At 42.6% G+C, this 27,139-nt stretch overlaps 1 protein-coding gene across 2 annotated transcripts in view; it reads left to right on the top strand.

Moving 5' to 3' along the window:
* Nucleotides 1-2,449: 2,449 nt before the first annotated feature.
* vps72a (vacuolar protein sorting 72 homolog a) overlaps nt 2,450-27,139 on the top strand; it is a 34,848-nt gene continuing 10,158 nt past the window's right edge. The window contains exons 1-3 of one of the 2 annotated variants that reach the window (NM_001140990.1): nt 2,450-2,626; nt 20,763-20,915; nt 22,393-22,507. In NM_001140990.1, the coding sequence (NP_001134462.1) occupies nt 2,510-2,626; nt 20,763-20,915; nt 22,393-22,507 (385 nt within the window). In that variant the 5' untranslated portion in view covers nt 2,450-2,509. Of the gene's footprint in view, nt 2,627-7,261; nt 7,506-20,762; nt 20,916-22,392; nt 22,508-27,139 lie in introns of those variants that run through there. The other variant, XM_014176819.3, reaches the window with a different exon arrangement.

Here is a 27,139-nt window from a genome sequence, read left to right as displayed (position 1 = left end):
TTCTATCTTGGTGGCGTTATAAAAGTCTCAACGAATAGTTACTTAAAGTTAGGTACATCAAATCAAGTGTAAGTCCATCTTCTCCAAATCAGTCCAACGTCTGCATCTCATTATTATTCTTCTGAGGTTTAACAGCAGTTGGCATCCAATTTGTTGCATTACCGCCACCTACTAGACTGGAGTACAACTCACTTATACTTTGCTTGAATTTTTTTTTTTTTATTACTAAATAAATATCCTAACAATAGACTACACTAAATTCAAAATTATATAAAATAAAATTAACACCACCCTATTCCACTAATTAAATGTATTTATTCGTACCTCATGCCATCATCCTGAAAGGATGGGACATCACCACTTAACACACCCTTTAACTCTTCTGATGTCAAATCTCGCACTTCCGTTCCATCCCTTCAGTACAGTTGATAATCATTGCTTATAAATGCTAAAAATCCAATCTTACTGAAACCTATCACTTTTTGTCCTATCCCTCTGTACTGGTATATCGCTACTACTCTTACCACTCCTCCCCCTTGACCCATTTTCCTCTACTTTCTTCACTGCCTCAGCATATGACAACTTCTGCACTAGTCTAACCCTGTAAACCTCAACCAACCTCTCTCGCACGGGACATTTCTGATCCCCAGCTCCATGGGCACCCCTACAATTAACACATTCTACTACTTTCCCCAATATACGTTCTTTTGTCTCATGCCCTTCCGCACATTTCTCACACCTTGGACACTCCCTCCAACACACTGCTGCCACATGCCCATACGCTCGACACCTGTAACATTGTCATGTATTCGGCACATACCCTCGTACAGGATAACTTATATATCCTGTACTTTGTCGGACAAAGACTCATCTTCAAAAATCAAAAGAACGGACAATGTGTCTTATGTTTCCCCACACTCGCCACCCTGTCTGCGTCGCATCAAACGACAAGCATCACATACACTAAGAATCTTTCCACTTAGCTGGTCAACTATTATATTTACTGTTTCCCCAGTTATCACTCCTTTCATTGGTGCCCTTTTCTTGAGAAAAATTCACTTTTTTTGCTCCCATTCGTTTTACGCAGAGTGCATTCTCTCTCTGACCAATAGAAACACAAACAATTATCACTAGACGACTTCTGGTTACCCTCACCGATTCCACATTACCCAATGTTACGTTCCCCAGTTTCTGTGTTGTGGTTTTGTTGGTATGTGTGTGTTTCAGGATGGCTTCCTGAAATTCCCCCAAGCAGCTGATTGGTTGGCCATTGCTAATTGGAGCTGACCCCGCCCTCTCGTCAGGGGATACAGCTGTATATAAGTCAGTGTTCCTTTGTTAGGAAAGAGCTGAGGGTGATAGCCTGTGTTGGTTGTTTCTGAGAAAGCGTTGAGGGTTATAATCATATGTTGGTTGTTTCTCAGAGGTTTGGTATGCACCCTTAGTTGTTGCTGAGAGAGCTGATTGTTATGTTCTGTGTTAATTTGTTGCTCAGCCAGAGTTTATTTGATGTCCTGTGTTTCTGAAGAGGAGTGTGTGTGAAATTGTTGGTAATATTCTGTTTCATTTGTTCCCGGGGGGGAAACCACAAATGGATCAGCCAAAAGGCAAGTGTTGTGTATTGATATTCTAGTTTTGTCCCTTTAGGGCACCTGTAACACCCCCCCCCCCCCTACACACACACACACACACACACCTACGTTGGAATGATCTTCCTGTGAAACGCATTAAACAATGCCCAAGTTAATTTCTACTCATGTCCTAGTCTTATATTAGTTGTATAAGTAATAGTGTGCTATACAACAGCAAGAGTCCACTTTTCTCCAATAACCTCACCACACCTACCACCTAACTTCAGCCTCATTCACTTCCCTTTCTCCTCCTGTCTTCAGCTCCCTCTGCTTACATTTTCTTTCAGTCTTCTTCAACAAACCATCTCCCTTTTTTCCACCATTTTTATCCGACTCAAGTTCAACTTCTTCCCTCTCTCTTAGACCACTCACTCTCTTTTCTCCTCCGTTTTCCAAGTATTCATCTCCTTATGATAATACTGCACTACTCCTTCCAACCATCTTGTTCTTGCTTTCTCTAGGGACTCCATTTCCGCCGAGGCGTCCCGTATCGTCCTTTCTCTGTGAACTCAGTCATTTGCCTAGGAACAAGCACAGACGAGCTACGAGAGGTTATTCTCTGTTTTTCAAATCACCGTCTGCATCTCATTTTGAACTTAGTTTGAATATGACGATGTATTTTATAGACGTCGCTAATCCATCTGACTGACATCTGACTGACCAATAAACGCGACTTTGAAAACCCCATATCGACACTTGATCCCACCTACTCGGCTCACTTGCCTCCCATTGGAAACGACCGGATGTGCTATATTTTAGTAGAACATCTTTGATATCGACGTCATTAGCTGCTATATAGTCTTTTGTGGTAGCTAACAACAAACCTATTTTTCAGCTAGCTAGCACGTTCCCTATTATTCTAGCTGAACTAGATCAACATGAGTTTAGCATTTAGCAAAGAGCCCCGTAAAACGGCGGGGAACCGTATGTCTAAGTTGTTAGATGCTGAAGAAGAAGATGAATTCTACAAGACCACATACGGCGGATTCAACGACGTAAGTAGCTAATTTAGCTAGCTGTCTTGGCAGATAGCTAGCTATTGCGTCGCAGTAGTGACCGGGAAACGAAGTTTAAAGTAATAATGTAGCTAGCGAACAATACACAGTACCCAGATCACAGGATTTGGAAGAGATGGCCCGCTCTCTAAATTCAGGGGGTTTCTACTTCAGCTGCAGTGTTTTAATTTCAAGGGACAGAGAATAGAGTAAGGACGTCAAACGTTTCGCCTGCGTCTGGATAAGACCCCCTGGTTTAATTGTGCTTAAGAATATTTTTTACATCTCTAAGTGGTTAAGGACACCTTCCTAAGATTGAGTTGCACCCCCATTTTGCTATCAGAACAGCCTCAATTCATTGGAGTATAGACTGCAATGTGTGGAAAGCGTTCCACAGGGATTCAGGCCCATATTGACTCCAGACTCCAGTGCTTTTTTTCCACAGTAGTGTCAAGTTGGTTGGTGGACCATTTCTTGATACACATGGGAAACTATTGAGCAGTTGCAGTTCTTGACACAGACCAGTGCACCTGGAACTTACTACATACCCGTTCAAACAAAGGCACTTACATTTTTTAAATTTTATTTTACCCTTATTTTACCAGGTAAATTGACTGACAGCACGTTCTCATTTACAGCAACGACCTGGGAAATAGTTACAGGGGAGAGGAATGAGACAATTGGAAGCTGGTGATAGTTATGTGGCCATGATGGTATGAGGGCCGGATTGAGAATTTAGCCAGGACATGGGATTTAGCCAGGCCATGGGATATTTAGTGACAGGGCTTAAAATGAACTGTTTTGTCCACCAGCCACTATGGCAGGTAGATTTAAAAGAAATCGAATACTAGTTTTGCCGTTAAAAAAAGTACAACTTTCTTATTTAACTAGGCAAGTCGCTTAAGAACAAATTCTTATTTACAATGATGTCATACACCGGCCAAACCCGGACGATGCTGGGCCAATTGTGCGCTGCCCTATGGGACTCCCAATCACAGTCAGTTGTGATACAGCCTGGATTTGAACCAGGGCGTCTGTAGGGATGCCTCTAGCACTGAGATGCAGTGCTTAAGACCTCTGCGCCACTCGGGAGCCTAAATTACATTAAAGAAACATGACCGTGCTTTGTAATGTTTTTAAACAAGAAATGTATTAGTAAGAAGTAATGTGGTATATTGCTCAATTTCATAAAAATGTGTGGCCAGAGTCTTTTAATCTAAATATTCAGCAGCTCCTTTAAGGGTGAAAGTTTACCATGGTATAGGGGCCACTGGAGTCCTGTGGTATGTATCAAATTAAATGTTATTTGTCACATGCGCTGAATACAGCAGGTGTAGCCTTTACAGTGAAGTGTGTGAGAGAGAGATTTGAGATCTGACTAGATCTGATTTGAGTGTGCTGCTTCAACTTATAAAGTTCAAACAAAACAATGTATATAGCCAAGAAACACGAGGACAGTCTCACTTAAAGACTTTTGAGTAAATTAGACCAAATTTTAGGCCTGTGCTTAGCGCCTCCAAAAATGAATCTGTCAAGCACTTGGCTCATTGCACACAGCTCCCATGCCAGGCAGTGTTTCTGCGCTTGGTGGGATATGCATTTCTTTCTGCAATTAGCAGCTATGAAACAAAACAGCAGAAATACTTAGAAAACAGCTACTGCAGCATTTTTCTAACCAAAACTCGCACGTGCTCATACTTGACTTATGACTATTTTTATTCTCAAATGTAATGCTCGCACTGTAGAGCCTTGCAAGTTGACCACACACCAATGTGGTGACCTTGAGTCGGTTAAAAATGGCGGAAAAAAGGGAGATGGTTTGTTAAGAAGAATGGTAGAAGGTATAAGCAGAGTGAGCTGAAGACAGGAGGAGAAATAGAATTGATTGAAGGCGAAGTATCGGAGGTGGTAGGTATGGTGACGTTCTCGGAGACCGAGGCTTGCACCAAGAGTCAGGATAAAGATGAGTCTGACAGGTGTGAAGTTTTGGAAAAAGTGGACCCTTGCCTTTTGGCTGATCTATTTGTGGTTTCAGATTGGGTGAAAACAGAATTGGGTACTGTGGAATCGGTGAGGGTAACCAGAAGTGGTCTTGTGATAATTGTTTGTGTTTCAGCTGGTCAGAGGGAGAAAGCGCTCTGCGTTAAACGAATGGGGGCAAGAAATCTGAATTGTTTCACTCTCAAAAAAAGGGTGCCATTGAAAGGAGTGATTACTGGGGTAGCAGTAAATGTAAAAGTTGACCAACTGAAGGAGAAAATTCCCAGTGTTTGTGACGCTCGTCGTTTGGTGCGACGCAGACAGGGTGGCGTGAGTGGTGAAACAGAAGTCATTGCCTGTTCTTTTGAGTTTTGATGTTGAGTCTTCGCCCGGCAAAGTGATGTTAGGATATGTTATCCTGTACGAGATTTTGTACCGAATACATTACGTTGTTACATGTGTCAAGCTTATGGGCATGTGGCAGCAACGTGTAGGAAGGTGAGAAGTGTGCAGAAGGGCATAAGACAAAGGAATGTGTAGCATACGGGGAAGTAGTTGTAGGGCTGCCCATGGGGTTGGGGGATCAGAAATGTCCCGCGCGAGAGAGGCAGGTTGAGGTTTCCAGGGTTAGAGTTGTGCAGAAGTAATTTTCTGAGGCAATGAAGAAAGTAGAGGAAGATGGGGGAGGGATCTGGAGAGGAGTGGTGTGAGTAGTAGATCTGTACCAGTACAGAGGGATAGGCCAAAAGGTGATGTGTTTCAGTAAGATTGGATTTTTAGCAATGGTTATCAACTGTACTGCAGGGATGGAATGTAAATCGCAGAAAGTTGAGGTTGTGGTGGTGCTGCAGAGAGGTACAGTGGGGGGGAAAAGTATTTGATCCCCTGCTGATTTTGTACGTTTGCCCACTTACAAAGAAATGATCAGTGTATAATTTTAATGGTAGGTTTATTTGAACAGTGAGAGACAGAATAACAACAAAAAAATCCAGAAAAACACATGTCAAAAATGTTCTAAAATGATTTGCATTTTAATGAGGGAAATAAGTATTTGACCCCTCTACAAAACATGACATAGTACTTGGTGGCAACACCCTTGTTGGCAATCACAGAGGTCAGATGTTTCTTGTAGTTGGTCACCAGGTTTGCACACATCCCCTTTGCAGATCTTTTCCAAGTCATTAAGGTTTCGAGGCTGACGTTTGGAAACTCGAACCTTCAGCTCCCTCCACAGATTTTCTATGGGATTAAGGTTTGGAGACTGGCTAGGCCACTCCAGGACCTTAATGTGCTTCTTCTTGAGCCACTCCTTTGTTGCCCTGGCTGAGGGTCCTTCCCTGTTCTCACCCAAGATTTGACGGTACATGGCCCCATCCATCGTCCCTTTGATGCGGTGAAGTTGTCCAGTCCCCTTAGCAGACCTCCATGTTTGACGGTGGAGATGGTGTTCTTGGGGTCATAGGCAGCATTCCTCCTCCTCCAAACACGGCGAGTTGAGTTGATTCCAAAGAGCTCCATTTTGGTCTCATCTGACCACAACACTTTCACCCAGTTGTCCTCTGAATCATTCAGATGTTCATTGGCAAACTTCAGACAGGCATGTATATGTATTCTTGAGCAGGGGGACCTTGCGGGCGCTGCTGGATTTCAGTCCTTCACGGCGTAGTGTGTTACCAATTGTTTTCTTGGTGACTATGGTCCCAGCTGCCTTGAGATCATTGACAAGATCCTCCCGTGTAGTTCTGGGCTGATTCCTCACCGTTCTCATGATCATTGCAACCCCACGAGGTGAGATCTTGCATGGAGCCCCAGGCCGAGGGAGATTGACAGTTATTTTGTGTTTCTTCCATTTGCGAATAATCGCACCAAATGTTGTCACCTTCTCACCAAGCTGCTTGGCGACAGTCTTGTAGCCCATTCCAGCCTTGTGTAGGTCTACAATCTTGTCCCTGACATCCTTGGAGAGCTCTTTGGTCGTGGCCATGGTGGAGAGTTTGGAATCTGATTGATTGATTGCTTCTGTGGACAGGTGTCTTTTTTTACAGGTAACAAGCTGCGGTTAGGAGCACTCCCTTTAAGAGTGTGCTCCTAATCTCAGCTCGTTACCTGTATAAAAGACACCTGGGAGCCAGAAATCTTTCTGATTGAGAGGGGGTCAAATACTTATTTCCTTCATTAAAATGCTAATCAATTTGTGTTTTTCTGGATATTTTTGTTGTTATTCTGTCTCTCACTATTCAAATAAACCTACCATTAAAATGATAGACTGATCATTTCTTTGTCAGTGGGCAAACGTCCAAAATCAGCAGGGGATCAAATACTCCTCCCCCCCCCCCCCCCCCCCCCCCCCCCCCACTGTATTTGGGTGTGTGAGACTTGACATCAGAAGAGTTACAGGGTGTGTGATGTCCCATCCTTTCAGGTTGTTGGCATGAGGTAGGACTAAATAGTGGAGTAGGGTGGTTATTTTATTTATTTGTATGGTAGTGTTAGATGGAATGGAATTTGTTTATTTATTTTTCAAGCAAAGTGTAATGGAGTTGTACTCTAGTCTAGTAGGTGGCGGTAATGCAACATGTTGGATGCCAACCGCCATTAAACCTCACCGAAGAAGGTTCTGTAGTGCCGTCAAACCTGAAGAAGAAAAAGCATGTCGCACCATATCGACGTCATTAGCTGCCTGCATAGTTTTTTGTGGTAGCTAACGTTAACTAGAACTTGATTGTTGTTAGCTTTCAACCAGCTAGCACGTTCCCTATTATTCTAGTTGAGCTAGATCAACATGAGTTTAGCATTTAGCAAAGAGCCCCGTAAAACGGCGGGGAGCCGCTTGTCTAAGTTGTTAGATGCTGAAGAAGAAGATGAATTCTACAAGACCACATACGGCGGATTCAACGACGTAAGTAGCTAATTTAGCGTCGCAGTAGTGATTGGGAAACTAAGTGTACCGTGATAATGTAGTTGGCGAACAGTACTCAGATCTCTTCCAAATCCTGTGGTGGTCAGCTCTCTACTTTAGCTGCAGTGTTTTAATATCAAGGGACAGATATTAGAGTAGGGACGTCAAACGTTCCGCCTGCTGCTGCTGCTCTGACACCCTGGTTAAATTGTGCATAGGATAATTTTTTTACATCTCTAAGTGATTCAATTTAGTGAGGAATATGTGATTTATTAAAATAATGAGTTTTTTTCATTTACTGTCTTCTTAAATTAAGATTATTCAATTATTTGTCAATTTCTGATTGTACAAAACTTGTGTGAGAGAGATTTGGCATCTGACTAGGATGTCTATGTTAACTCAAACTAAAGTTGAAACAACAATGTAAATAGCCAAGAAACACGTGGACAATCTCATGTTGTAGACTTTTGAGTAAATTAGACCAACTTTAAGGTCTGTGTCAAGTGCCTCAAAATGAATCTATCAGCACTTTACTCATTGCACACAACTCCCATGCCAGGCAGTGTTGCAGTGCATGTGTTTTTTTGTGCAATTAGCAGCTATGAAACAGAACAGCTACTGCCTAATGTGCCCATACTTGACTTATGAGTATCTTTATTCATAATGCTCACACTGTAGAGCCTTGCAAATTGACCACCCAGCAGTAGACATTCTTACCCAGCAGTATCTAAATTGACCTGCATTTGGTGGGTGGTGTTAATTGTATGCCCTGTTTAGTGAACACAGTCAGGACACCTGTCTAACATTCCATCTGCCCTGGGGAATTAGAATATATATTTTTTTAGACCAGAGGAAAGAGTGCCTCCTACTGGCCCTCCAGCACCAATTACAGCAGCATCTGGTCTCCCATCTAGGGACTGACCAAGACCAACCCTGCTTAGCTTCAGAGGCAAGCCAGCAGTGGGATGCAGGGTGCTATGCTGCTCTGAATGGCACATACACAATCCTTGTCTCAAGGCTTAAAAATTCGGTCTCCTCCCCTTCATCTACACCGTTTGAAGTGGATTTACCAAGTGAATATCAATAATGGATCATAGCTTTCACTTGGATTCACCTGGTCATATCTAAAGTGTCATCATCTAAAATAACCCAAATTTATAAGACAGTTCTTATTTGATTAATGGTTGTCGGACCCATCTATGTGAAGCTAGCCACAATAGTGGACTTTGCGGTTAGCCTTCAGAATTAAAGTAGACTGTTGGAATGTTATATAAAATCAGCAAAAGACAAATTTTATTTTGCCAAATCTGTTGAAATCACACTGGATGTATTAGACTTTAGAATTGCGTTGGGGGCATACCTATTTCACTGTACAGCCTTATCAATGACATGGGGTATCAGTCTACTCAGTGACACCCAGAGAACATTAGCGTCGTAGCTATTATTGCGGGACTCTGAAACAACTGTGAATTGAGCCACATTTATTGTCAACCTATGTGTATTGAACATTATTCCAGCGTAAAAACTATACTGCATGGATGTTTTAGAGTCTGATAACTCTGAGGAGGACGTTGGGGAAAAAAATATATTTGGTATTGAGCAGACTGATACCCCATTTCATTGATCCCCAATCCTTAGGTAAAGCTTGTACAGTGCAATATGAATGTCAATACACATAATAGGCTGACTGGGGAGGTGATTTCAAAAAGTCACAGTCCCGCGATAAGAGCTACAACGCTAATATTTGCGTAAACTCTAAACAATTGTGTTCTGTGGGTGACACTGAGTAAACTGATACCCCATTTCATTGCTTCACATTCAAACATTGTTTAACATTATCTAGTCTAAATATGGCATGATCCCACCAATTGTAACCTTCTGCATCACTTTCAAAGAGGTACTTTTATTTTGAAGGCAAATTCCGCTATTGTGCCTAATCCTTATTGTGGCTAGCTTCACAGTACATAACCGGGTCTGGTCGAGCGTCACTAGACAGATGAAGCTAGCTGGCTGCTTATAACGTTAGCTCTGAAGTTCAATTTCAATAAGCGAACAACAAGTGGCTGCCTAGCTAATACTTACTCACAAGGATTCCTAAATCATTGCTAAGAATAGTGAAAATGACTGCAGTTTCTGCTGGTCATTGTTTTCAGGCTGGTTGTATTGGCGCTAGCTAGGTACCAAGCTAAAACTAGCTACCCCAGAAGTTGCGGTCGAACAAATAATGCTTCATTACCAATGCGGTATCGTATACACATCTTTCGTGGCCGGTGGTTGCTTGTTTGCAGACTTTTTGTACAGCTTTGACGGTGCTACTGATAGTAGTGGTGGTGCTTGGTTTGCATGTGCAAATTCAGAACACACAACATTCTATAATGGAACTGTGTTGTTTGATGTGTCAAATTAAAAGCTAATGCGTCAAATAGTGTTATTTGACATCTTTTTTTGACATGCAAAGACCCAAACGGTGTTCCAAAGTATGTCGTGAAGCTAATAGCAGTGACGCTAGTACTGTGTAACTCCGGTAGGGCAACATCTGAAAAATAGCGTACTTGGTAACGTTAGTGTGTACCGGTGGTCAACCAGTCGCGAAAGCCAACATCACCCACGAGAGAAATGGTTGATTGTTAAGGGCAATGAATTCCATTATCTTGGTGTTAATGGATTTCGCCTTTGAGTTGTATCGCTGAAATTATCTTACTCTTTGAAATGACTGCTCGACTTGTTGACTGCTCAATCCATACAGCAGACATTGTGGGCTAGGTTAGGAATGCTGTGTAGCGCCAAATTTTACGTGGCGTCATTACGTCATGTACCTACGTTATATAGGTATGCACATCAGCAATCACATATGTTTTGCACATCGGCGTTAAACTAGACATCGGGCCGATACCAATGTTGCCATTTTTGCTAATATTGTCCGATTCCGATATGTTCACCGATATATCATGCATCCCTATTTGAAAGTATTAATTAAAATACTTATTTCCAAAGTGGTCCTCGATGGTAAAAACAACACATTTAAGGATTAAAAGGCAAGACAAAATTACAAACAACCATGAATACATTAATTTATATTGTCATCCTAAAAAGTGGGACTATTCACTGCTCTTCTCCCTAACCTTAAAAATCAACCATATTCATTTCACATTAAAACAATATATTAATTCGTTTTACTGGGGGAGGTCAGGTAATGTAATTATGTGCACGAGCACAAAACACCACATCTATAATGTTTGTTCTTTCCGAATCTACCATGTCAGTCATTTTTACATGTCAGGAGAGTAACAATTCCAGCCAGAATAACCTTCTGTTTTTTGCGAACTCCAAGGTCCTCTGATAATGCTAGTCCCGTGCAAATCGGTATCCCAGTGTTTTTGAGATAAATGTGTGAGTTTGACAAGTGTTGCCCGTGGTTTGTGCAAGAAAACAATAACTGATTCGATAAATTAATTAAATGTTATTGCGGGTATCACGAAATGCTTGTGTTTCTACCTCCGACAGTGCCGTAATATCTAACAATTTCACAACATATACCCAATACACACAAATCTAAGTAAAGAAATGGAATTAGGAATATATATATATATATATATGCACTGCTCAAAAAAATATAGGGAACACTTAAACAACACATCCTAGATCTGAATGAAAGAAATAATCTTATTAAATACTTTTTTCTTTACATAGTTGAATGTGCTGACAACAAAATCACACAAAAATAATCAATGGAAATCCAATTTATCAACCCATGGAGGTCTGGATTTGGAGTCACACTCAAAATTAAAGTGGAAAACCACACTACAGGCTGATCCAACTTTGATGTAATGTCCTTAAAACAAGTCAAAATGAGGCTCAGTAGTGTGTGTGGCCTCCACGTGCCTGTATGACCTCCCTACAACTCCTGGGCATGCTCCTGATGAGGTGGCGGATGGTCTCCTGAGAGATCTCCTTCCAGACCTGGACTAAAGCATCCGCCAACTCCTGGACAGTCTGTGGTGCAACGTGGCGTTGGTGGATGGAGCGAGACATGATGTCCCAGATGTGCTCAATTGGATTCAGGTCTGGGGAATGGGCGGGCCAGTCCATAGCATCAATGCCTTCCTCTTGCAGGAACTGCTGACACACTCCAGCCACATGAGGTCTTGCATTAGGAGGAACCCAGGGCCAACCGCACCAGCATATGGTCTCACAAGGGGTCTGAGGATCTCATCTCGGTACCTAATGGCAGTCAGGCTACCTCTGGCGAGCACATGGAGGGCTGTGCGGCCCCCCAAAGAAATGCCACCCCACACCATGACTGACCCACCGCCAAACCGGTCATGCTGGAGGATGTTGCAGGCTGCAGAACGTTCTCCACGGCATCTCCAGACTCTGTCACGTCTGTCACATGCTCAGTGTGAACCTGCTTTCATCTGTGAAGAGCACAGGCCGCCAGTGGGGAATTTGCCAATCTTGGTGTTCTCTGGCAAATGCCAAACGTCCTGCACGGTGTTGGGCTGTAAGCACAACCCCCACCTGTGGATGTCGGGCCCTCATACCACCCTCATGGAGTCTGTTTCTGACCGTTTGAGTAGACACATGCACATTTGTGCCCTGCTGGAGGTCATTTTGCACGGCTCAGGCAGTGCTCCTCCTGCTCCTCCTTGCACAAAGGCGGAGGTAACGGTCCTGCTGCTGGGTTGTTGCCCTCCTACGGCCTCCTCCACGTCTCCTGATGTACTGGCCTGTCTCCTGGTAGCGCCTCCATGCTCTGGACACTACGCTGACAGACACAGCAAACCTTCTTGCCACAGCTCGCATTGATGTGCCATCCTGGATGAGCTGCACTACCTGAGCCACTTGTGTGGGTTGTAGACTCCGTCTCATGCTACCACTAGAGTGAAAGCACCGCCAGCATTCAAAAGTGACCAAAACATCAGCCAGGAAGCATAGGAACTGAGAAGTGGTCTGTGGTCACCACCTGCTAAACCACTCCTTTATTGGGGGTGTCTTGCTTATTGCCTATAATTTCCACCTGTTGTCTATTCCATTTGCACAACAGCATGTGAAATGTATTGTCAATCAGTGTTGCTTCCTAAGTGGACAGTTTGATTTCACAGAAGTGTGATTGACTTGGAGTTACATTGTGTTGTTTAAGTGTTCCCTTTATTTTTTTGAGCAGTATGTATGTATGTGTATATGTGTATATGTGTATATGCATATATATGTATGTATGTATGTATGTGTGTGTGTGTGTGTGTGTGTATATATATATGTGTGTACATATATATGTGTGTGTATATGTATATACACAGCCCGTGCAGCTGCTAGCCCTTAAACAGTTTGAGAGGAGAATTACTACCAGAAAGGCCCACTTTTCTGATGTTGTAATGTTTCCAATTGAAACCAACTGAAGGTAATTATTTAATGGGCGGGGCAATAGTGCTAGGTGGGGGGCATCACCTAAGTAGTGGCAGGGGAAAGACAAAGCATTGATAATCAGGCGTAGGGCTGTGACTGTCATGGAATTTTGGATGATGGTAATTGGCCAGCCAAATGACCGGGGTCACTGTAATAACCGTTCGAATAACAAAAATGTTGTTGTGTTTTTAAGCACGTTTTGTCCTCTGCCTGTGCTGCCATTCAAGTCAATGATGGCATAATTGGACTGGCGGCCATTTCGAGTGTACCCATACGAGTAAAGCAGGAAATTGATGATTCAACTCAACTGAAAAATATATTCCATTGCATGAACCACATCAGATTTATGAGGCTCTGGACTGGTTCCGACTGACATTTTATTATACAGAGCACTCTGTGAATGTCGCAGGGTCCAGTGCCTTAAGCATGAAACACACAGAGAATCTGACTGCCGATAGACTGCCGATAGGTACTTATCACAGTAGGAGGCCGTTCCTTCTCTTGCTAAAACAAAATAAGTATCTGCTGTCTACTGACCTGGTACTGACGAAACTGCCGTTTCTACTTGTAGGTATCGCAACGCTCGGCAGTGGCTGACAACTTGACTTTGAGCCTATCAGAGAGCACAGGCCTCCACATGGGGGAGCCGACAGGAGTGACAAGAAAAAGAAACAAGCTGGCCTAATCCACCCTTTTCATCAGAATCAGAAATAAACAATAAAACATAACTTTTTTTTTTTTAGAGCAAGTCTTTACATCGATTACATCTAGCTGAGTTTTGTGCTTTTTGTTAGGTTTGATACGGTGCACTAGCTTATTAGCTAGCTATTCAGCTCGTGTTAGCTTGCTAACTGAGCCAGGCAGTCACACACACTTCATGTGAAACAAATGGGGTGTTAAGTGCAGCACAATGCACACAACACGTAATGCTTTACCAAGCTAGCTATCTGGCCACTGAGCTAGTAACATTATAATAAATCACAATGGATTAGTTGCTGTAGCTGGCTGATGAGAGTCAATGCAGTGTCTTTACTTTTCCTAGCTAGCACAACAGCTAGCTAGCTATCAAATAATGCTAACAATTTAACTAACGTTAGCCAGCTAGCTAAACATGTACGGTGGCTTGCGAAGGTGTTCACCTCCTTGGCATTTTTCCTATTTTGTTGCCTTACAACCTGGAATTAAAATAGATTTTTGGGGGGTTTGTGTCATTTGATATACACAACAGGCCTACCACTTTGAAGATGCAAAATATCTCTGTAAGACTGAAACAGGTTTCACTAAAGAATTTCCCTGTATTTAGCGCCATCCTTCAATTCTGACCAGTTTCCCAGTCCCTGCCGATGGAAAAACATCACCCACAGCATGGTGCTACCACCGCCATGCTTCACTGTGGGGATGGTGTTCTCTGGGTGATGCGAGGTGTTGGGTTTCCGCCAGACATAGCGTTTTCCTTGATTTCCTTGGCCAAAAAGCTCAATTTTAGTCTCATCTGACCAGAGTACCTTCTTCAATATATTTGGGGAGTCTCCCACATGCCTTTTGGCGAACACCAAACGTGTTTGCTTATATTTGTCTTTAAGCAATGTCTTTTTTTCTGGCCACTCTTCCGTAAAGCCCAGCTCTGTGGAGTGTATAACTTAAAGTGGTTTTATGGACAGATACTCCAATCTCCACTGTGGAGTTTTGCAGCTCCTTCAGGGTTATCTTTGGTCTCTTTGTTGCCTCTCTGATCAATGCCCTCCTTCCCTGGTCTGTGAGTTTTGGTGGACGGCCCCCTCTTGGCAGGTTTATTGTGGTGCCATATTCTTTCCATTTTATAATAATGGATTTAATGGTGCTCCGTGGGATGTTCAAAGTTTTGGATATATTTTTATAACCCAACCCTGATCTGTACTTCTCCACAACTTTGTCCTTGACATGTTTGGAGAGCTCCTTGGTCTTCATGGTGCTGCTTGCACCACTTTTCCGTTTTTCTTTTTTTTTCTTCGATTCTTTTTTTTTTCATTTCACTTCACCAATTTGGACTATTTTTGTGTATGTCCATTATATGGTTGTAATGCAACAAAATGGGAAGAATGTCAAGGGGGATGAATGCTTTTGCAAGACACTGTATCTATGGCTGTATGCGATTATGGAGAGTGCCTAATATCAACAAGGGCTTTCTACAACAATAGCTAACATTGACTAGACCATAAAGAACACACACAGACATGCATTGCCAAACAACGCTACTGCCACCTTCTGGTTTGGAGTATTTTAAGTCTGAGTGAAAAGAGATTGCCAATCTCTATTGTGTTCACGTTTGTTAAACGTTTGCCAATCCTACCGGTGTGTCTGAGCTCTTATAGTGCCAAGAAATCCCCCTATGTCTGCTTTCTGCTACTACTCTGTCAGCAAAGCTGACTTGAAGTGTCAGGTTTCACACCCCACATTTGCATTGGGAGTGACATGTCACATTTTCTGACCTATCCAGTAGGGATACGCATTGGTACCCAGTTCAAATGTTTAAGATACAACTGCATCGGTCCGCGGACACCAAACCGATACAAATGTAGCACGCATCGGTCAGAAAATCGATTCAAACGTTACTAATCACCGATTTAAATTATTTTTAGCTGATATTACTTTCTTTCTACCTTCTGAAAATACCTAATATTTTGTGACAACTTGATGCGTCCCCTCCTTCAGTGTCGAACTAAGCATTTAAATGTGTTGACAGTCATTGACCTACATGTCATTTTTGCATGCCAAACAACCATAGGGAATATCAGTAGCCTAGTCCAGTGGTTCCCAACTCCGGTCTTTGAATACTCCCAACAGTACATCTTTTTGTGGCCCCGGACAAGCACACCTGATTCTACTTGTCAACTAATCATCAAGCCTTTGGTAGGTTGAATGAGGTGCTTTTGTCTGGGGCTACAACAACAAAGATGTGTGCCATTGGGGGTACTCAAGGACCATTTTACTTGGAATAAAAGTAAGCTATTGGAGACACAACTCTCATTCCTCTGTGTCCAAATCAGTAAAGACTTACAATGGTCCAAACACATGCGCACATCCCTGAAGAAGGCGTGACAGCGCCTCTTCCCCCTCAGGAGGTTGAAAAGGTTTGGCATGGGGCCTCAAATCCTCAAAAAGATTTACAGCTGTACCATTGAGCGCATCTTGACTGGCTGCATCACTGCCTGGTATGACCATATCACCACCTTCGGTCGCATGGCGCTACAAAACTCCTTGCCATCCAGGACATCTATATCAGGTGGCGTAGAAGGAAAGCCCAGAAAATCGTTAAAAACTCCAACCACCCAAGCCATAGACTATTCTCTCTGCTTCTGCACGGCAAGCGGTACCGGTGCATCAAGTCTGACACCAACAGGCTCTTGAACAGCTTCTATCCCAATACAATAAGCTCCATCAGCAGCAGATTTTAAATTAGAATTGAAAATATTCATGCAACAACTGTTAGTACATCGTATCGCATCAAAGCGAATCGCACTGATTCGTTCTTTAGTCAAACTGTTGTCAGTACGACCCTGCCTCACACAGGAAGCGGCGCAGGTCCTAATCCAGGCACTTGTCATCTCCCGTCTAGATTACTGCAACTCGCTGTTGGCTGGGCTCCCTGCCTGTGCCATTAAACCCCTACAACTCATCCAGAACGCCGCAGCCCGTCTGGTGTTCAACCTTCCCAAGTTCTCTCACGTCACCCCGCTCCTCCGCTCTCTCCACTGGCTTCCAGTTGAAGCTCGCATCCGCTACAAGACCATGGTGCTTGCCTACGGAGCTGTGAAGGGAACGGCACCTCCATACCTTCAGGCTCTGATCAGGCCCTACACCCAAACAAGGGCACTGCGTTCATCCACCTCTGGCCTGCTGGCCCCCCTACCTCTGAGGAAGCACAGTTCCCGCTCAGCCCAGTCAAAACTGTTCGCTGCTCTGGCACCCCAATGGTGGAACAAGCTCCCTCACGACGCCAGGACAGCGGAGTCAATCACCACCTTCCGGAGACACCTGAAACCCCACCTCTTTAAGGAATACCTAGGATAGGATAAAGTAATCCTTCTAACCCCCCCCCCCCCCCCCTAAAAGATTTAGATGCACTATTGTAAAGTGGTTGTTCCACTAGATAAGGTGGATGCACCAATTTGTAAGTCGCTCTGGATAAGAGCGTCTGCTAAATGACTAAGAAACTGAAGATCTCGTACAACGCTGTGTACTACTCCCTTCACAGAACAGCGCAAACTGGCTCTAACCAGAATAGAAAGAGTGGGAGGCCCCGGTGCACCACTGAGCAAGTAGACAAGTACATTAGTGTCTAGTTTGAGAAACAGACGCCTCACAAGTCCTCAACTGGCAGTTTCATTAAATAGTACCCGCAAACACCAGTCTTAACCAGTCTTCCATAATTTGGAATGATGGAATTTGTTGTGGAAGAATGGTGTCTCATCCCTCCATTAGAGTTCCAGACACTTGTAGAATCTATGAAGTCAGACAGATTTTTTTAGGTACACCCATCTTGTAGTCTTTGCCTCCAGAACAGCCTGAATTCTTTGGGCATGGATTCTACAAGTCGGAAACATTCTACAGGGATGTTGGTTCATGCTGACGTGATGGTACACCGCTGCCACCAGCCTGTAACGTTGACAACAGGCAGCATGGGTCCATGGGCTCTTTCTACTTATGCCAAATCCTGACTGCCATCACTGACGCAACAGGAACCGGGATTCATCTAACCAGGCGATGTTTGTCCACTCCTCAGTTGTCCAGTGTTGGTGATCGCGTGCCCGATGGAGCCATTTCTTCTATTTTTTTGTTGTTGATAGGAGTGGAACCTGGTGTGGTCATCTGCTGCAATAGCCCATCCATGACAAGGATCGACGAGTAGTGCGTTCCGAGATGCCTTTTGTGGCCCACCTGTTGGCTTGCACGATTCTTGCCATTCTCCTACGACAATCTGTTTTCGCCCACAAGACTGCCACTGACTGGATGTTTTTTGTTTGTCGCACCATTCTTGGTAAAACCTAGACACTGTCGTGCAAGAAAAGCCCAGGAGGGCAGCCGTTTCTGAGATTCTGGTTCCGGCGTGCCTGGCACCGACAATCATATCACGCTCAAAGTCGCTTAGGTCACTCTTTTTGCCCATTCTAATGTTAAATCGAACAGTAACTGAATGCCTCGATGCCTGTCTGCCTGCTGTATATAGCAAGCCACGCCCATGTGACTCACTGTCTGTAGGAGCTATCTATTTTCATGAACAGGGTGGTGTACCTTTATAAACTGCAGTGTGTGTGATTATTTGTATTTATTTTTGTCGAACGAACAGCTGACTGAATGACCACAATGCAGCAGCACACAGGCCAGGAACCTCTAACCCTGGCAATTTGTCTGGTAAACTCATGGTTACACACTCAATGGCTGACTGGTATTGTGATGCAATAATTTCCATGGTAATACAGAATGTTCATTCAAATGATAACTGATTTAGCTCATATTTTTTGTAATGTGAATCAAGAAATCACAGCACATATTTTAGCACATTTTACTTCCTGTTTTGCTGCTATGGGTACTCTCGCAATGGCAAATTCTACACAGGGACACTCAAAGTCAATCTTAAATTAATAATTCTATATTATCAGTGCGCTGGAGAGGTTCTAACCAACTTAATGCACATGTCGATCAGGAGCTCTCCCAGTCCTGTTCTCTTATATACTGCAGACAAGTTATATTTGCATGATTTAGCTTATTCGTCATTCATAATTAATTCATCATTAGCGTTTGCTTCATTCATGTGACCGACCAATACCTCATGAAGCTTCTTCTCTCTAAGCTGAGACGTTGAAACATCTTTCATTCTCAAAACAAGGGTCTGGGTGTATTGCCAAATTGCAGATACTGATAGTGAGGATTTGTTCAATCAGTCACTTGCATGAACACAAAAATTGGTTATTAGAAAAGCACAAACATTTTCCATCACACCATCATTGACGTGAATGGGGAAGCCCATTCTATTTCTATAACAGCAGATGCTGCCAGGGGGGGAAAAATGCTGTTTGAAAGGTTATTACGGTGACCGTGGTTATTTTGCTGGCCAATTACGTCATCCAAAATTCCATGACCGTCACAGCCCTGCCTATTAAGACACTTTGTTGGTGTTTCCTTTATTTCAACAATTATTTCTGGTTTTATCAAAGTTAGCCAACTAACTCGTTGACCCGTCCCCACCGTCGAGTCCTGCATAGCTTGTGTGCGTCATTATGTTTGTGTTCCTTGGAGTTTTAGCTTTTAGGAATAGCTAATAGCTCCAAACGTTCAAAAGTTAGAGACAAATTTGTAGGAACAAAACAGAAACCGCTCTTTGTCCCCACCGCGAATAGCGGATATACAAAACTTACACACGTAAATGTGGTTCTTTAAACTAAGCAGTGACCCCATTTTCAAATCGGGAAACTTTGTTTGTGAACCCTAATTTGGGAAACGCTGAAGTAGAGAAATAAAGAGATTGGTGGATTTTACTTGTTTTATCACTAGCTTCTTTTTTGAAACCTTCATTTGTAAAGCTTACATATACGTGTGTGTGTGTGTGTGTGTGTGTGTGTGTGGCGCGCGCTATTATTGATTGCAGGAATCCATACTTTTTGATGATAAATGCATTACAGGTGGCCTTTGCTAAAACACAGTTCCAAACCAGATCTTTTGTCCAATAAAATGTGTTTAATTGTTGAGATGGCGCTTCATGTTTGGTTGTGATGCACGGCAGCCGCATACAGATCTGAAGCAAATTTTGGTGGAGACCTCGTTAATCATTTATCATAACGTATGGATTACAGCAACCAATTACAGCAACATTTAGCGACAAAGGACAGATGTGAGTATACAGCAAACTTCAAAATTGACTTTCCTTAGAATACAGAATGATTTAAAGCACTTAGGCCTAATGCAGGGGTGTCAAACTAATTTTGCGCTGGGGACTGCATTCGGTCTTCAACGATGTCCGGAAGGTCGCACTGAAAATTTGTTAGATGTCCTTGCTGTCAATATGTGCAAAAAAGAGTCCTCTATCCATAATTTTTCACATTTGTGATGCTCCCTGACTGTGTAGTGATTGTTAGCAGCCTGGACAGTCAAGAAAATATGAATATAGGTCCATTACTGTTTCGATTTGGTTTTAGTCATTTTAAAGTATATTGAGTTTGTGTCCCCCCCCCCCCACCATTTTAAACTATATTGAGTTTGTGTCCCCCACCATTTTAAACTATGAATTTGTGTCCCCCCCCACCATTTTAAAGTATATTGAGTTTGTGTCCCCCCCACCATTTTAAAGTATATTGAGTTAGCCCAATTATTTAAAAAAATTCAATAATAATAATGGATCTGTTTTCAAATCAAATTGGCCTGTATCTTTGACTCTTCACTGTGTAGTCTTATGAGTAGGTACATCGCTGGCTCGCATTTTCACACCACACAAAGTATTATTAGAACAGACATTCCCATTCAAGTCTGTTCTGTGGGGACGGTGTTGTAGGGGCTACTAGCATTGAGTGAGTGATATATTTCTCTCTTGAGCTTATTTCTACTAGCTGGCATGCATAAAGATGGCGGCTTCAATGCAGTTACTTGTTTGCTAACTTTGCCGTATTGTAGCTTGCCCTTTGGTTCTCTCTGTTTTTGTATCTGCATTAGCAGAGTATGCATGGTCCCAATTATAACTCCTGGACACCGGCAATTTTTATACAGTAGACTGTGTTGCTTTATGGGTTTATTTGGTCCATGTAAATAAAACATTTATTTAGCCATGCTCATTCGCTATCGCCCATTATTAATATGTATGTTTGATTTGGACTCTCCCTCAAGGAATCAGGAGATGATGAGTACAGAGGGGAGCACTCGGACACAGAGGACGAGGTCGACAGTGACTTTGACATAGATGAGGGTGACGAGCCTGATAGTGACCAGGAGGAGGATGCTCCTCGCAGGAAGAGTCGAGTTGTCACCAAAGCTTATAAGGTATCTTAATGCACTTGCATCCTCACTACTTCTACCCAAAAACCACAATGTGCACCCCTGGGGGACCGCAAACATAGGTGATCAACCACTAGACTACAACTAAAAGTTAAAACTGGGTCATTCCATATTGAATTAATCACCCTTTTTTATTTTAACAAAAATTCCAATGCACATTTACCCATGAGAGAAATGGTTATAATCAGGGCCACGCGTATGCCTAACAGACTTTGGCAAACACATTGATAGAACATTATCTTGGCACAACTCGCATATGACCATCCATTCAAGAGCAGAAGGTGCTCAAAGTTAAGCCATATTGGACCCCCTACCATGCGACATTGATATCCTCATTGATATGCATCATTTGATTTTATCGTTTTTAGAGCCGACCTCACTTAGTCGACTGGTCCATTGTTTGGTCGATAGGCTATTGGTCGACCGAGATTTATTTTAGTAGAGCAGTAGCAACAACAAAAAAAACGAAATATCATGGTGTACAAGACACCTGTCTGATGCGCGCCCGACTGTGTGGACTGATCCATTGTGGAGGCTGCGGGGATGGCACAGTCCATCAGTCTAAGACATTGACATTATATATGGTTATATTTCATACAGAGCATTTGGAAGGTATTCAGACCTCTTCACTTTTTACACATTTTGTTATGTTAGAGCCTTATTTTAAAATTGATTAAATGTTTTCCTCATCAATCTACACACAATAATGACAAGGCGAAAAAAATATATATATTTTAGCAAATGTATTAATAAAAATTTAAAAAGTATCACATTTACAGAAGTATTCAGACCCTTTACTCAGTAATTTGTTGAAGCACCTTTGGCAGCGATTACAGCCTCGAGTCTTCTTGGGTATGACGCTACAAGCTTAGCACACCTGTGTTTGGGGAGTTTCTCCCATTTCTTATTTACAGGTCTTCTCAAGCTCTGTCAGGTTGTCGCTGCACAACTATTTTCAGGTCTCTCCAGAGATGTTCGATCGGGTTCAAGTCCGGGCTCTGACTGGGCCACTCAGAGACTTGTCCCGAAGCAACACCTTCGTTGTCTTGGCTGTTTGCTTAGGGTCGTTGTCCTGTTGGAAGGTAAACCTTTGCCCCAATCTGAGGTCCTGAGCGCTAGTTTAGAAAGAATTCTAAAAACCTGTTTTCACGTTGTCATTATAGGGTATAGTATGTAGATTGATGAGGAAAATGTTTTATTTAATCAATTTTAGAATAAGGCAATGTAACAAAATGTGGAAAAAGTGAAAGGGTCTGAATATTTTCCGAATGCACTGTATATGTATTTTTCTTTGTCGGGGACAGCCCTAATCGTTTTAGATAATGCCGTTTATGAAAAGGGAAATTTATCAAAGTATGAACTTCCGAGGTGTATGAACTTGAATAAATCATGTGGGTTTTGCATGTGTTTTTCATACTGTATGCAAATTTTTCACGCACATTGTTGATTGTTTTATTCCAAGGAACCTCTGAAGGTGACCAAGCCTAAACCAAAGAGGCCCTCAGAGGAGCTGAAGAAGACAGAGAAAGCCAAAATGGAGAGGAGGGCGCCACAGGAGTTTCAGGAGTTTGGAGAGAGTAAGAGGCCTCTATCTGTACGGGCTCTATTTTCAGCAAAGCAACTTACTGCCCAAACGCAAGTGGGTTTACAGTATTGGCTGTGGTATTTTCCTACCATAACGTAAGGATTGGCAATTTAACAATATGACATTAGCAAGCTTACGCTGAGGTGGGAGGGGTGGCATTATCTGAGATGTGTCCTTTAAAATGCCCAAGGAAAATTGCACATTTCATTGAATATCTCATGTTTAAATGGAATTCTCTGTAAACAAACATGGGCGTTGCAGATATGCATGGTGGAAAGAGTCAATTAAAATAGCTACGTCTAGGCTCTCTCTCTTGTTGGAAAGCCTGTTTCTGATGACAGCATGGTAGGAATGTAATTTTGAGACCAAATTATGAATCATTTTGGGCAAACATTTTGAGACAGTAGCGATGAGTCATTTCTCAAATACCAGCAACAATCACAATTTAGTTTTTACTGTCAGAAGTTACTTAGTAAGCTAAAGTAGTCGTCAACTCCTAGTGCTGATACACACACGCTCAGCCTTCCTCATAATAACTGGAGTCAAATTCTGGTGTCACCACCTGCACCATAGCTGGATCTACACAACCGATGTCTCAGATATTTATATATGGTATCGTTTTATATTTATATATATATATATATATATATATATATATATATATATATATATGAAAAAAATATACAGTTGGAAGTTTACATACACTTAGGTTGGAGTCATTAAAGCTCATTTTTCAGCCACAACAAACTAGATTTGGCAAGTCGGTTAGGACATCTAGTTTGTGCATGACACACGTAATTTTTCCAATAATTGTTTACAGACTTATAACTTACAGACTAAAACTTATAGTTCACTGTATCACAATTCCAGTGGGTCAGAAGTTTACATACACTAAGTTGACTGTGCCTTTAAACAGCTTGGAAAATTCCAGAAAATTATGTCATGGCTTTAGAAGCTTCTGATAGGCTAATTGATATCATTTGAGTCAATTGGAGGTGTACCTGTGGATGTATTTCAAGGCCTACCTTCAAACTCAGTGCCTCTTTGCTTGACATCATGGGAAAATCAGCCAAGACCTCAGAACAAATTGTAGACCTCCACAAGTCTGGTTCATCCTTGGGAGTAATTTCCAAATGCCTGAAGGTACCCCGTTCATCTGTACAAACAATAGTACGCAAGTATAAACACCATTTGACCACGCAGCTGTCCTACCACTCAGGAAGGAGACGCGTTCTGTCTTCTAGAGATGAATGTACTTTGGTGCGAAAAGTGCAAATCAATCCCAGAACAACAGCAAAGGACCTTGTGAAGATGCTGGAGGAAACGGGTACAAAAGTATCTATATCCACAGTAAAACGAGTCCTATATCGACATAACCTGAAAGGCTTCTCAGCAAGGAAGAAGCCACTGCTCCAAAACTGCCATAAAAAAGCCAGACTACGGTTTGCAACTGCACATGGGGGCAAAGATCGTACTTTTTGGAGAAATGTCCTCTGGTCTGATGAAACAAAAATAGAACTGTTTGGCCATAATGACCATCGTTATGTTTGGAGGATAAAGGGGGATACTTGCAAGCCAAAGAACATCATCCCAACCGTGAAGCACGGGGGTGGCAGCATCATGTTGTGGTGGTGCTTTGCTGCAGGAGGGACTGGTGCACTTCACAAAATAGATGGCATCATGACGAAGGAAAATGATGTGGATATATTGAAGCAACATCTCAAGACATCAGTCAAGAAGTTAAAGCTTGGTCGCAAATGGGTCTTCCAAATGGACAATGACCCCAAGCGTACTTGCAAAGTTGTGGCAAAATGGCTTGAGGACAACAAAGTCAAGGTTTTGGAGTGGTCATCACAAAGCCCTGCCCTCAATCCTATAGAAAATTTGTGGGCAGAACTGAAAAAGTGTGTGTGAGCAAGGAGGCCTGACCCAGTTACACCAGCTCTGTCGGGGGGAATGGGCCAAAATTCACCCAACTTATTGTGGGAAGCTTGTGGAAGGCTACTCAAAACATTTGACCCAAGTTAAACAATTTAAAGGCAATGCTACCAAATACTAATTAAGTGTATGTAAACTTCTGACCCACTGGGAATGTGGTGAAATAAATAAAAGCTGAAATAAACATTTCACATTCTTAAAATAAAGTGGTGATCCTAACTGACCTAAGACAGAGAAATTTTACTTGGATTAAATGTCAGGAATTGTGAAACTGAGTTTAAATGTATTTGCCTAAGGTGTATGTAAACTTCCGACTTCAACTGTGTGTGTGTGTGTGTGTGTGTGTGTGTGTGTGTGTGTGTGTGTGTGTGTGTGTGTGTGTGTGTGTGTGTGTGTGTGTGTGTGTGTGTGTGTGTGTGTGTGTGTGTGTGTGTGTGTGTGTGAGTCGAGTTGTCACCAAAGCTTATAAGGTAACTTAATGAACTTGCATCCTCACTACTTCTACCCAACAACCACAATGTGCACCCCTGGGGGACCGCAAACATAGGCGATCAACCACTAGACTACAACTAAAAGTTGGGGGGCCGGCCTCCCACTCCTTTCTATTCTGGTTAGAGACAGTTTGCGCTGTTCTGTGAAATGAGTAGTACACCGTGTTATACGAGATCTTCAGTTTCTTGGCAATTTCTCACATGGAATAGCCTTCATTTCTCAGAACAAGAATAGGCTGACAAGTTTCAGAAGAAAGTACTGTGTTTCTGGCCATTTTGAGCCTGTAATCGAAACCACAAATGCTGATGCTTCTGGTACTCAACCAGTCTAAAGGCCAGTTTTATTGCTTCTTTAATCCGACCAACAGTTTTCAGCTGTGCTAACATAATTGCAAAAGGGTTTTCTATTGATCAATTATTAGCCTTTTAAAATGAGAAACTTGGATTAGCTAACACAACGTGCTAATTGGAACACAGGAGTGATGGTTGCTGATAATGGGCCTCTATACGCCTATGTAGTAATTCATAAAAAAATCTGCCGTTTCCAGCTACAATAGTCATTTACAACATTAACAATGTCTACACTGTATTTCTGATGAATTTTGTTATTTTAATGGTAAAAAAAAATAGCTTTTCTTTCAAAAACAAGGACATTTCTAAATGACCCCAAACTTTTGAACGGTAGTGTATGTATGTATGTGTATATCTCTTTATCTCAGTGCATTCGGAAAGTATTCAGACCCCTTGACTTTTCCCAAATTTTATTACATTAAAGCCTTATTATAAAATTGATTAAATTCAATATTTTCTTCATCAATCTACACACAATACACCATAATCACAAAGCAAAATCTGTTTTTTTCTAATTTGTGCAAATGTATTAAAATAAATATTCAGTCCCTTTGCTATGAGACTCGAAATTGAGCTCCGGTGCATCCTGTTTCCATTGATCATCCTTGATGTTTCTACAACTTGATTGGAGTCCACCTGTGGTTAATCCAATTGATTGGACATGATTTGGAAAGGCACACACCTGTCTATATAAGGTCCCACAGTTGACAGTGCATGTCAGAGCAAAATCCAACCCATGAGGTTGAAGGAATTGTCTGTAGAGCTCTGAGACAGGATTGTGTCGCGGCAGAGATCTGTGGAATGGTACCAAAACATTTCTTCAGCGTTGAAGGTCCCCAAGAACAGTGGCCTCCATCATTCTTAAATGGAAGAAGTTTGGAGCCGCCAAGACTTCCTAGAGCTGGGCGCCCGGCCAAAGTGAGCAATCATGGGAGAACGGCCTTGGTAAGGGAGGTGACCAAGAACCTGATGGTCACTGACAGATCTCCAGAGTTCTTCTGTGGAGATGGGAGAACCTTCCAGAAGGACAACTATCTCTGCAGCACTTCACCAATCAGGCCTTTATGGTAGAGTGGCCAGACAGAAGCCACTTCTCAGTAAAATGCACATGACAGCCCGCATGGAGTTTGCCAAAAGGCACATAAAGGACTCAGACCATGAGAAACAATGTTCTCTGGTCTGATGAAGCCACAATTGAACTTGTTGACCTGAATGCCAAGCGTCACGTCTGGAGGAAACCTGGCACCATCCCTATGGTGAAGCATAGTAGTGGTAGAATCATGCTGTGGGGATGTTTTTCAGTGGCAGGGACTGGGAGACTAGTCAGGATTGTGGTGAAAGATGAACGGAGCGAAGTACTGAAAGATTCTTGATGAATATCTGCTCCAGAGCACTCAGGACCTGACTGGGGTGACGGTTCACCTTCCAACAGGACAACGACCCTAAGCACACAGTCAAGACAATGCAGGAGTGGCTTCGGGACAAGTCTCAATGTCCTTGAGTGGCCCAGCCAGAGCCCGGACTTGAACCTGATCGAATGTCTCTGGCGAGACCTGAAAATAGCTGTGCAGCGACGCTCCCCATCCAACCTGACAGAGCTTGAGAGGATCTGCAGAGAAGAATGGCACATCTGTATTTGGGGAGTTTCTGCCAAACTTGTAGCGTCATACCCAAGAAGACTCGAGGCTGTAATCGCTGCCAAAGGTGCTTAAACAAAGTACTAAGTAAAAGGGTCTGAATACTTATGTAAATGTGATATTTCCTTTTTTGCTGTTTACCAAAAAATAAAAAATAAATGTCTAAACAGTTTTTAATTGTTGGCAGTATTACCATATGGCCCAACG

This window comes from Salmo salar, chromosome 27 (genome assembly GCF_965601325.2).
Source record: "Salmo salar chromosome 27, fSalSal1, whole genome shotgun sequence".
In the NCBI taxonomy this organism is placed as follows: Eukaryota; Metazoa; Chordata; class Actinopteri; order Salmoniformes; family Salmonidae; genus Salmo; species Salmo salar.
The sequence above is the reverse complement of the archived record's forward strand: the minus strand, read 5'-3'. Positions and strand labels throughout refer to the sequence as shown.